This window comes from Labrus mixtus, chromosome 11 (genome assembly GCF_963584025.1).
Source record: "Labrus mixtus chromosome 11, fLabMix1.1, whole genome shotgun sequence".
Classification (NCBI taxonomy): Eukaryota; Metazoa; Chordata; class Actinopteri; order Labriformes; family Labridae; genus Labrus; species Labrus mixtus.
Genome location: NC_083622.1, coordinates 11,951,922 through 11,964,095, shown reverse-complemented (window position 1 = coordinate 11,964,095; position 12,174 = coordinate 11,951,922). Strand labels below are relative to the sequence as shown.

General features: G+C 38.1%; 1 protein-coding gene and 1 long non-coding RNA gene across 2 annotated transcripts; both read right to left on the bottom strand.

Moving 5' to 3' along the window:
* Positions 1 to 221: 221 nt before the first annotated feature.
* LOC132983180 (nectin-4-like) lies at positions 222 to 7,809 on the bottom strand. The gene is made up of 6 exons (XM_061049413.1): positions 7,791 to 7,809; positions 7,343 to 7,654; positions 3,797 to 4,102; positions 3,462 to 3,534; positions 987 to 1,086; positions 222 to 893 (listed from the first exon to the last, which is right to left on the bottom strand). The coding sequence occupies exons 1-6, from the start codon at positions 7,807 to 7,809 to the stop codon at positions 489 to 491; spliced, it is 1,215 nt and encodes a 404-aa protein (XP_060905396.1). The 3' UTR covers positions 222 to 488.
* A 1,675-nt stretch (positions 7,810 to 9,484) lies between these two features.
* LOC132983676 (uncharacterized) lies at positions 9,485 to 11,255 on the bottom strand. The gene is made up of 2 exons (XR_009674863.1): positions 11,036 to 11,255; positions 9,485 to 10,221 (listed from the first exon to the last, which is right to left on the bottom strand). It is a non-coding gene; the product is annotated as an uncharacterized LOC132983676 (long non-coding RNA).
* Positions 11,256 to 12,174: the final 919 nt, after the last annotated feature.

The window sequence follows — 12,174 nt, the reverse complement described above, 5'->3', positions numbered from 1 at the left end:
GTGACAACAATCAGTAGCTTCACTAGATAACGTTACAGCCTGCTGTAGTCTGTTGCTGTAAACTGAGCCAAACTATGATAGCGAGTAGGCCTGCGTGACATGACTAAAAGTGTTATCACGATAAAAAATGTCATATCAGTCGATATTGATAATTGTCGATCATTATTTCTTTCAAATTTAAAGGCTGATTTTGGCTCCTGAGTTAAAGTTGAAAAAACAAGGTGGTTAATTATGGTTTAATTATTCAGAACATGACAAACTATAATGAAATATTTCACCATTATAAGCACAGTGCACGTAGCGCTCAAGGAACATTAGTGCTCCCCACTTCCCAGTGGTTGGTGGTGTAATTACATGATTAAATCTATCAAACTTTTATCGAACATTTTTCATATTTATTGACAAAAATTACATCGCAATAATTATCATTTAGTTTTATCGCCCAGGCCCAGTCCGGACTGAACTGTAATCTATGTCTGCATCTCACTCTAGTCTCTAAATTTAACCTGGGCATATTCACATTCAGAGTCCTTTTTCATATTTCTAGGCTTCACTTCGTCGTATAGATTTAACATCTCTACTGCATTGCTCACAAAGTTCAATCCTCCCTCCAAGCGTTTCTCCTCCAGATAGGAGCGACCTGACTGATTTGTGTCCCCAGAGCTTCCTCCCTCCTTCTCGCCTTTGCTCCTCCAAGTCACACTAGTGTAAATCACATCTTTGCTTTCCTCGTTTTTCTTCTCTGAACTTGTACTGGCATCTTCTGTGTTGTTTCGGCTTGAGCTTTGTAAGTTGGTGCTGATTGGCTCAGAGATAGTTGCAGGTTGGGTGACACCTGGTTTCTTCAGCTCAGTGGTGTTAGCATAAATGCCCTCATCTGTTTTGTTGGGTTCCTACAATCAAAAGGAAATGTTGGTTGTAAGGTTATTCTGCTTATTTAAGTGACAGTGACAAGTAGAAAACTGCTGGATTCCAAGATAAAATACCTCATTTCCTTCTCCACTTGGTAGATGTTGGTTCATAGCAACTGTGCTGGCGTTACCTGACCCCTGACTCTTAAGCAGGTTGTGTTGAGTCCTCTGAGCCCTGAAAAAAACAGCATAGTATAAACCTACAAGAATATACTGAAAATATCTTTGTTTTTCCCTAGTCTAAAGTTGAGAAAAAACTCAGGGAACAGTCCATATTTAGTTATTTTAACACTGTTAACAGATCACAGGATCACATCGTCTGTAGGAAAAAAGTTGTCTAAATGTTGTGCTGAGTGTGGCGAGCATTAGCAGTACTAGCACTGCCAGCCTCCTTGCAGGTTTACTTCCACATGTCTGTGCTTTTTACGCATTGCTCTGGTCAAGATGCGCCACTTTAACACGAGACAGCCTACATACAACTTTTACTCCATTTTCTAGATCAAAATACAGTCAAACCTCTTTGCGCTATGACATGCCACTTGTCTACTATGCTGGTTTACATCTAGGTAGTGGAGCATTAGTGCCCGCCTATAGCTTTGGCTGGTGGCGGGCAGCATTTCAGCATCAACATTCTTATGTGTGCATGTGCAAAGGTCACAGTACAGGACATACTCTGTCAAGTAGAGGAAATATTCATGATTACTTCATGCCATAACTTTTTTGTTGCAACATACTAGAGCAAAACTCGTAGGTTTTCCACTCGGACTTCGCTACACCTGCCTGCAAACAAAGGGCTTATTGAGAAGCTGCAAACTGTATCACAGCACACCAATCAGTAAAGAACAGTTTTCATAATTTGATACTTTCGACCTGTTTTAAAACAATACTCTTCCAAATCTCCTTTATTCTAATGATTGATAGTACTCAAAAGTACACAAAGCTTTAAATAACTACATATCTTCAGTCATATTTAATCCCAAAGTTGCTTTGAGCAAAAAAGAGAGTAAGAGATCAGCGGTACATCTGAAATTTACGTCAGGAAATACTGATGTTTCTCCAGTCCTTTAGGTGCCTCATAAAGCTACATATTTAGGGCCCGAGCACAAACCGTGCGAGGACCCTCTTGAAGCCCTAGTGATTATTAGGGCCCCAAGCACTGACAAATGCGTAAGACCCTCGTGGAACCTTAGCGATTATTATTCTTCTTTTTATTGTTCCTCCTCTTTGCGTCCACTTTTGAGGGCCTGAACGCGCCCGAAAACTCACCAAACATTCCACAGTCATCAGGTCTCGCGCAAAATTTGATATTTTGGTGGTTTCGTAAAAGAAATTTGCAAAATGGCTCAGTGGCGCCCCCTTGAAATTTTCAAAAATGCCTCTCCATAAAGGGTTTTTTCACGTACACTCACGAAAATTGGTATGCATATTAAGCTTGTCGGGACTACTACATCTCATGTACTCACTTTGTCTGATCTGCTCCAATTTTCACAGGTATAATCAGGGTTCGCTTCTGAACACCATCCCAAAACAATAATAAAGTTTAACTATAGCGCCCCCTACTGCAAAGTATAAGTACTTTTTCCTATATACAATGTCAGATTTGCTCCAAATTTCACATGTATAATCAGGGTTGGCCTCTGAACACAGTCACATAGCAATAATAAATTGTAACCATAGCCCCCCCTACTGCAAACATTAAGTAGTACATCCCATATACAATGTCAGATTTTCTCAAAATTTCACATGAACAATGTCAATACTGGCATGATCACATCTAACCTAATACAATTATGCCATTAATAAATCGCCCCCTACTGGAAAGAGGCGATACTGCATCTCAGATACTTTTTCTGATCTGCATCAAATTAAATCAAATCAAAGGTATGATCAGGGATGGCCTCTGAACACATTGGCATAACATTAGTCAACTTCAAAAATAGCGCCCCCTACTGCAAAGAGTAAGTACTACATGCTATATACAATGCTCAATTTCCTCTAAATGTCATAGCTATCATGACAGTGCCAGCCTGAACTGCTCTACATCAAAATATTACGTGATCTTCATTGCGTTGCCTATTTCAACATGCCAGTACTACGACTTTTACACAAATCAAACTGCACGGCCTGCTGCTTAGCCACGTTCCGCTGCTGCTGCACTCCCGTGGTCGCAACACACCCCGACATGCACAGGGGTGCGAGGGCCCTTCATCACCGCTTGCGGTTTTAATCATGTTTATGTCTCACAAACAGACACAGAGCAGAGGACACTATAAATAACACAAATATATTGGCAACATTTTCGATCCACAACATTTGACTGAAATTGTGGGCCTCAATTGAAAAATATTAATTACCTGGATAAGACTTGGTCTGCTCATAATACCAAAAAATATTAAACATTTCAAAGATTTTAAATTGAAGACCAGAGGAACACCATATAGAATCTGTATCTTCACTCAAATAAAGAATATAAAATTCCAAGTTGGAGGTTTTTAAACATTTTGCATAGTGGTATTCTGTACGGTTTGGTTTGATTTGCTGTTACCCTACCTGATAACAAAGAGTAGAGCACATACTAGCACTAGGAAGACGACAATGGTGGCGATGAAGATAGGCAAAATCACTGAAACATACAAAGGACAATACGGGATTATGGTTCAAGCTCTTATTCAGACGAGATTATTATTTTAATAAATTCGGACATAACGTATTAATTATTCATTTTTGTAAGTTGTTAAATCAGGACATATTAAAGCTTTCAAGAGGAATTCACCTTCACTACTTACCCATTCATAAAGCGTTCTTGGCAATACTTAGTAATTATGAGAACAAATTGTGAAATGTGCCACTTACCAATAAAAGTTATACTCAGTTCAGAGACAAACCTTGACTTTCTGCAGATGTTGGAAGGCTGTAGAAAATAAATCGCTGAGAAGCAGATCCCAGAGAGTTTGAGCTGCGACAAAGCACAGTGAAGTGATCCTTCCATTGGGCTTGACTCATGGTGATGAGGCTCACACCTGTACCATTTCGATGCTCATAACTGACTGCAAACTCTTCTGAGTGATTGACAGCTAACCCATCCAAACTCCATTGTAAAGTGGGAGGAGGATTTCCCGTAGACTCACAGGAACAGTTGACCTGGTTTGCAGTTTTGGTGCAATCAGATGAGGACATGATCTGTGGAGCATCTGTAATGGATGTAGGGAAGAGAGACAAGTAGAGAGTCAAGTAAAGCCATGCTGTATCAAATTTGCAAAAGTAAAAGATAAGGCTTATGGCTGTAAAAAAGAGAAAAGAAAAGTTGACCAGCTGTGAATGTCCAAGTGAATGAGGCAAAGAAAAATTATATTTCCTCCATGTCAATCGGTTTTCATTCTACTCCTGTGTCCACAGAGGGCGCTTTTAACACTGGCAGCGCCTATTTTCAATACAAAACCAATGTAGTTCAGTGTTTTCAGCACTCAGCGTCATACGTTTCTTGAGTCTACATTCACTCAGCTCTCAGTTGAAAACAATTCCACTTATGGAACAACACTACGCTCTTCTATGTCACATCTCCATGACCGACCTATAGCGTTTTATCCCAGCCAATAAAATCGCGTGCGCACGAGATCCATGCGCAACTTTAAAGGAGCTGCGCGTGCAACTCAAACAGCCACGCACGTATATTATTTTTGCGAGCACTTGCACAGCATTCGTGTGCAGAATTTATCTGCTTGCGCAAGCAATATTGTAACCTGCAAGGAGAAAACCATGCTTTGAGCACGAGCAAAATCTCACCCTGAGCGCGTAACTACAGTGCTCTCTCCTGCTCGCTGCCGAGGGGATTTTTCTTTTCGCACTCAAAGCATGATTTTGTCCTCGCAGGATACAATATTACTCACGCAAGCAATTGTACACTGACTGACTGACACTGTGGTCCCTTTGGGTGAATCTGAAAAAATAAAGTTGTATTTTTTGAATATGTAGTTTATTTGTGATGAGGGATAGAGAAGAGTTATGCCTTTATCCTGAACAAGCCCTGTTATACATCAATAGAAACAGCTAGTAGGACCAGTGTTAGTCTGTAACGTATCACTAGTAACGCGTTACAGTAATAACATTACTTTTACAAGTGTAACGAATTACTAATGAAATTCCAGTAATAATATTACAGTTACCCACACAAAAAATAACTTGTTACTACATTACTGTTGTTGTTATTACCCCACTTCAGATTTATGCAACAAACCCCAGATTAATTTTGTTGTGCACCTCAGACAAGTAGGAAGGTAGCGAGCTTCATGGTTGCCAGATATGTGGTTTTCCCGCGGATTTGGGCTTTTTTTTAGTTGCCGCCGAGGGTTGTTCTTTTTGGCCATTGGGCTTGTTTTGTCATTTGTTGTCACACATACCTGGCAACCCTGGCTAGCTTGAAAGATGGAAGCATACATGTATTCAGCGGCTGGAAATATTCCCATTACTTAAATTTTGTCGACAGGAAAGATGACAAGAACATCATTGTCAGATGTAAATTGTGTCCCAGTACCAGGACTCTTTATATTGCAAAAAACAGGACTTCAAAACTCCTTAAGCACTTACAACATCTGACGACAACGCAACAACATGAAGCTTGCGTAAATAAACTCCACCAATGAGCTGCGGAGAATAGCTGTAGCCCTACAATGTCTACAAATCAACCAAGACTGGATTTTAATCGAGGACAGCTAAAAGCGAAAAAGAACTAATGAAAGTTGTGGCTTATTACGAAAAGTAATATAACAAGTAGTGTAACATATTACTGATGGCAGGGAGTAATAAGTAAAGTAATTAAATTACTTAAAGAGTGATGAGTAATATATTCCTTTTTTTCAATAACGAGCCCAACACTGAGTAGGACTATAACGGTATGTGTACTCGTGCAGAGCCATCACGGTTTGGTCTTCACCGTTCAGTGCATTCATTTTTATTTATTTTTATTAATAAAATTTAAAGTTATAAAGACAATGCACATTCATAACATTTCTGTAATGCACAAGTTTAGCCACCATAGACAGCAGCAATATGTAAAACAGACTAAAGTGGGACAACAAAATTGTAAATCTAGAAGCACATATGAAACACTTAAAAGAGAGATGTGCATTAAAACAGGACAGTAATACTGTTCTCCTGGTAAAACAAATAAGATACCTAAAAGCAGGACATCAAAGCAGGAGACGTAGGCCTACATGAGACAGCATACCAATTAGAGGTGGGGGAAAATAGATACAGCATAGAATCACAATATTCTGCTAGCAATATTATATCAATTTATAGCTGCCAAGTATCAATATTTTCTTTTTATTAATAGCAAATATGTTTTTTTGTTTTTTTTTAATTGCTGAAGGGGTTGCACAAATCATTTTGAGCAAGTTACATTGGTAAAAATGACTGCAGTTGTTCAGTCATCCGTACATGTTTGTTTTCAGTAAAGTTTAATCAGACTGAAACACCATCAGTTCAGATTGTGAGGTGCATGCAGCCTTTTTCTTTTATCACAGTGTTGGTCAGTCTGTGGGCTCGACTCCCGTTGTGTAAAAATGAACAGACAGAAGTGAGACGAAAAGACTGAGAATTTCTCCTTATTTGACAAAACAGTTCTTGGTTTAGTTTAATTTTGTGTACATAATATGCAGTTAAAAAAATGAAATTCAATATATTATATCACAATTCTATGTAATGCAAAATGTTTAAAATCACAATAATATCGTATCGTGACTCAAGCATCGTTATAATATCGTAGCTTGGGGCCGCTGGTGATTCCCACCTCTAATAACAATGTAGACCTATGACGTCTACAATACAGTGTTGCTTCCTCAGCGGATAAACAGTTGGTTGAAATATGAAAATATAAACTTTACTATGTTTGTCACCATCTTAATTAGTTTTTGAAATGGGAGATTAAAGTCCAGTGTTACATTCATTTATAATCAGATGCAACTGTGACCTTTAACCCTGTTATGAAAACACTGAGTGTCAAATGATCTGTTGACGTCTTTGTGAAAAACATGCAGATTGTTTTCTTTATGTTTAAGTATTGACAGGAGTTATTAAACCACTGTGTGACATTAGTCATCACTGCTGTTAGCTTACGTGCAGCTTGCTGGTTTGTTGTTGCATGTTCAAAAATGATAGTATCATCAGCGTACATTAGGATGTCTGTCCTAATAGCATTCATTTATTAGATCATTTATGTAGAGGCTAAACAACAAACCATGTTCATACAATGAATACATCTACAATCAAACATCTGAGTGGAGAGAAAAGAAGGTTATCACACATGGCTGTATGCACAACCCAGGTGACGGCCATGCTCGTAACTGTTTGCTAAATGATTACAAAACAACAAACATAGAAGAAGAAGCATGTATTTTATGTAATCAATTTAATCACAAAACACACATACTCACATGTAATGTCAGCTGTTAAACTGATGTTCACAGATGACTCAGTGCTGCCATCTTGTTTTCTGTAGACAGCAGTACAGGAGATTTCCTGTCCGTGATGGAGGTGTGATGCTTTGAAGTTCAGCACAGAGATCTTGACTTTAGTTTTGTCCTGATTCTCCTGCAGGGTCTCCTGATCTTCACCCAGGCCGGGGCTCCATGTCAGATTTGGAGGAAGAGACAGACAGGGAGCTGGAGCAGAGCACGTCAAACTCACTGAGGTTCCCTCCTTCACTTTCAGTGTGGGCGGAGTCAGAGTCGGTCTGGGTGGATCATCTGTTCAGAAGATACATAAGCAGTTATTTCTCTCTACTATCAAAGGTTTGATTTATCTTTATTTTAAAGTAATGAATGATAAGGTCAGAGAACTACTACATGACTGAACTGTTAATTAGTTTAATTTGAAACCTACCTTCGACTGAAATTTTCATGTCATGAAAATAGTATTTCAGAATGTCACATTCCAATCTAAAATAATACTCTTTGTTGTTTTGAGGTTGCATGTCATCCAGGGTTGTGGTGCAGTCTTTTTTTGTTAAGTCACCGATTAATTGTCCTTTGATTGTACTCTGTTGTGGATTACTGCTATCAAACACAACAAGTCTGCTATCAGATTCTTTCCATAATGCTTTACATGTGTTATCTAAGTTGACATTATGTTGATCGTCTACGTCAAAGGAGCAGGGGATTGTCACACAGGATCCCTTCAGAACCTCTATAGTATTTGGTATAATGATCTCAAACTTTCCACACAGGGCACCTGAAACACAAGAAACAAATCCTTATTACAATTATACATTTACAATACAATCCTTATTCATATTGAGTTCATAATGTCTATATTACTAAAATCAGCAATGTTCATTACACGTGTCTCTGTTAAATAAACAAACAAAAGATAAAGTCATGATATATTTTATTGATGGCTCTATTTCTAAAAATCTTATCAGTATGCTTTCAATGATAAAATAGTCTTCACATAAAACTCAGAGGATTCATCATTTTCACACAGCTTTTTTACATTAAAGTTGTGAATTTAACACCAAATCTCTACATTATGATATCAAGAAAGCAGAACACATTAGTAGCTAATTTCTTTGATAAATATAAGTGAGCATCTCACCTTGCAGCAGACAGCCAGTGAGGAGGAGAGTCAGAGCTGCAGCCATCTTTGTGTTTCAGAAGAGGCAGAAAGTCTGGAGAGAATACATGTAGATTTACAGTTTAGTGTACTTCGCTCCAAATAAACTTAGATTTCATTTTGAGGCTGTTGTTGAATGTGATCTTTGCAGAAGTTGCAGATGGAGAAATATCTTGAAATGTTTAAATCTTCATCAATGTGGAAAAGGTTGGATCCAGAATTTAGTTAACTAAATTGATTCCAACAAAACTAAAAGACTTCAAGGTGTGCAGCTTCTCATTTTAAGGTTTAAATTGAAATCTTTCTGCATTTCATTCAATTCAAGTAAAGATGCTCATTACTAAAACGTAGATGATGAAATTATTATGAAATAAAAAAACAGGAAGTTTGACTGCCTGCCTCAAGGAAAAGAGACAAGTGTTTTATGTTTTTTACTTGAATTCAGTTTGTTTACAACCTCTTTAAGGAAACTATTTAATAATTAATAATCAGTAATAATGCCCAGAAGAAAAACTGCATGAGAGCTTTAAAATGTTTAAAACTTGATCAGAGTGAATGTTTTTTTTCTTTCCCCTGTAACAAAGTTTGTTTGATCAACCTGCAAGAGCAAAAATGATGCAGCTTTATGACATCAAACATGTTGATTTGTTTTATTTCCCGAAAAAGGATAAAGTTATATAAAAGTTTTATAAACGTACCTTTTTGTCAGGTCTTTTTGAGCAGAGAGGTGAAGGATGTTTAGAGAAGTGAAGTTCCTCATCATTTGGCCACCTTTCCAAACAGCATGCAATAATTGACTTAAAAATGAGGAAGTAAAAAAAACCCAGCAACATTCATGTTAGCATGGAATGTTCTGTACTTTTTATGAGTTATTTTCAATGCAATAACATACAGGAGGTGACAACTCAAACTTTTCTGTCAAAGCGTCCTGCCTAATCATGAAGCATGAAATAAGCAGGCGACTATATAAATTACATTTCTAATCATAACACAATTGTGAAAAAAGCACTTTAATTCTTACTCAAAGTCAGCATTTGTATTTTTTTTCCAAGTGAAACTGAAGGACAGTAAATATAAAATTATTTAAAGGTGTTTTCACATTAGGTACGATTGTTTTCTTACAGTGTACAAATGTATTTCATAAGTGACATATTCAAATTTGTGGTGTTTATAGGATCAGCATTTTTGTAGCCTTTAGTTGTAGTCAGCAACATTAGGAATATTATTTGCAAGAATAAACAAACAACAATGGCAACTGTGTTCCACATAAACCATGGCAGTAAATACTGCAAGGTTGCCAAGCTAATCCCCATCTTCTTTTGCTTAAGGTTTCAGAGTCAAGTGCTCTATTTATTGATCGTAACAGTTCGATCAAAGAATTTCTGACTTGTTATTGAGTCTGGACTGATCCACACATAGACTTTAAGGTTGTTGTCTGGTCTTCTTAAATTTTTAATCTTCAGGGTGCAGCTACCCTCTGTGGCTGCTCCCTTTACTGAGGTGCGTCCTCTGAACTGTTGTTCCACTGTAGGAGGATATCTGTCATACACCACAGGATAATATATCTTATTGTATTGATACCAGGTGACCCGGACATGAGCTTTTGTCTGACATGGTACCACAGCACAGCTCCCCTCCACTGCAGTCACTGTTTTAGGTACAGTGATGTTCCAGCTTCTCACCTGCTGCAGCACAGAGAAGCCTTTGTGTGGGGGAGAGGAGGAAGAGGAAGGAAGGGTGAATAGGTTAGCAAAGTTGACAACAAATGTTTATTGTTCAGTGAAGTAAGGCTGACGACAAAGAAAAGTATGTGTCATGCAACAGGAAATGAACAACAGTGAAAGCTGCTTTTGAAAGCAGAGTTTACTGTACAGCCATTTGTCATACAAAGTAACATTATGAGAGCTGACCCCGCGATTATCGGAAAGGAGGAATCAGGCCGATTTGAGGTCCGATTATCCGGCAGTGTGAGCCAGGCTTAAGTCGTACCTGCTGTACAAATAGGAGGACATTACAGACTTTTTTTGCTGACTTTCATACAGAAAGAGCTCGTAAAGTGTTGCTGTTTAATTGGGTATCGTTTCTTTGCTTCTCATGCAGGGATCAGCTGGTGGCTGTGTGTGACAACAATCAGTAGCTTCACTAGGTAACGTTTCAGCCTGCTGTAGTCTGTATCTGTAAACGTAGCCAAACTATGTTACAGAGGGGTGTGTTCGGTCCAAAAACTGAAGATGTAGTTCCTTAACGCACGTGCCTTTTATATTTCAGTCTGATGTTATCAGATTTTAAAAGTACTTTCAAAATAAAAGGGGAGTTCAGGTTTATCTGACTGTTTGAAGCTGTAGAAAGGCAGAAAGAAAATGGAAAAAAGTCAAACTCCAAGTCTCTTATGACTTGCTGCTTTGACAGAGTCTTGGTATTGAGCAAAGGACTTTTTTAGCAAGGACAAAGTACTTATGCGATCTCACAACACAAAACTTCAACAGACCCAAGGTTAATAAAAACCGTAAACTCACTGAGGCCACGTCCACACGTATATGGATATTTCTAAAAACCTGTTTCCTCCCCCTCCGGTTGCAAAAAAAATCCCGTCCACACCAGCAGTTTTTAAAAAATCTCTCAGTCCACATGGCAACGCAAAAAAGATGGAAAACGCTCACATAAGCATGCCAGGCCAGTAGGTGGCGATAATAGCTGTATCTCATTCACATCAAACACTGTAAGGGAACATTGCGAGCATGCAAGTCGACTTAATTACGTCACTATTACAAAAAGCTCCGTTTTAACTGTTTTAACTGTTCACACGAATACAAGTAAACGTGATTTAAAAAAAATCTCCACCTTGGAATGCGTTTTTCAAAGACTTCGTTTGCAGTGACCAAAAACTCCGTTTTCAATTGTTTTCATGTGGACGGGAGGCCAAAAGGGAGAGAAAATACTCCGTTTTCAAAAAAATCGTATACGTGTGTATGGGGCCTGACTCACTGACTACACCTCTCCAGTCTCTTGCACAGAAAATTACAAGATTTTTTAGAATTCTTTGTGGAAAAATCAATTGATATAAAAAAGCAAATTTTACCACCGTCTGCACCACAGCCAGACCCTCGGTCAGCTGTGCAATTCTTTAATCGATTTGATCCATTATCTCTCTCCTCTCTGCAAGAAATAATCCTTCATTTGAAGCCCACATCATGGACATCTGCTTGTATTCTCCGTTGCCTTTTTAAAGAAACATTTAAAATTATTAGCATCCTCTCCTTCATCAACAGCTGCCTCTCCATGGGATTCTTCCAGACCGATTTTAAACATGCAGTGGTTTAGTCTCTTTAAAAAAACCTAACCTAGATCCTAACATTTGATCAAATTTTAACCCATTTCGAAACTCCCATTACTATCCAAAATTCTCGAAAGAGTAATCAATAAACAAATGAATCAATTTTTAAGCAATAATCAAATATTTAAAAACTCCAATCAGATTTTAGAGAAAACCACAGCACTGAACAGCTCTTTTAAAAGTTCTTAATGATTTGTTTTTAGCAGCAGACAATGGGGACACAGCGCCGCATTTTAGACGGTTGACCACAAAATAATTATCACCAGGCTTAAAGACTGGGTTGGGATCCAGGCTAAATATGCTCAATTCATACTCGGAAAA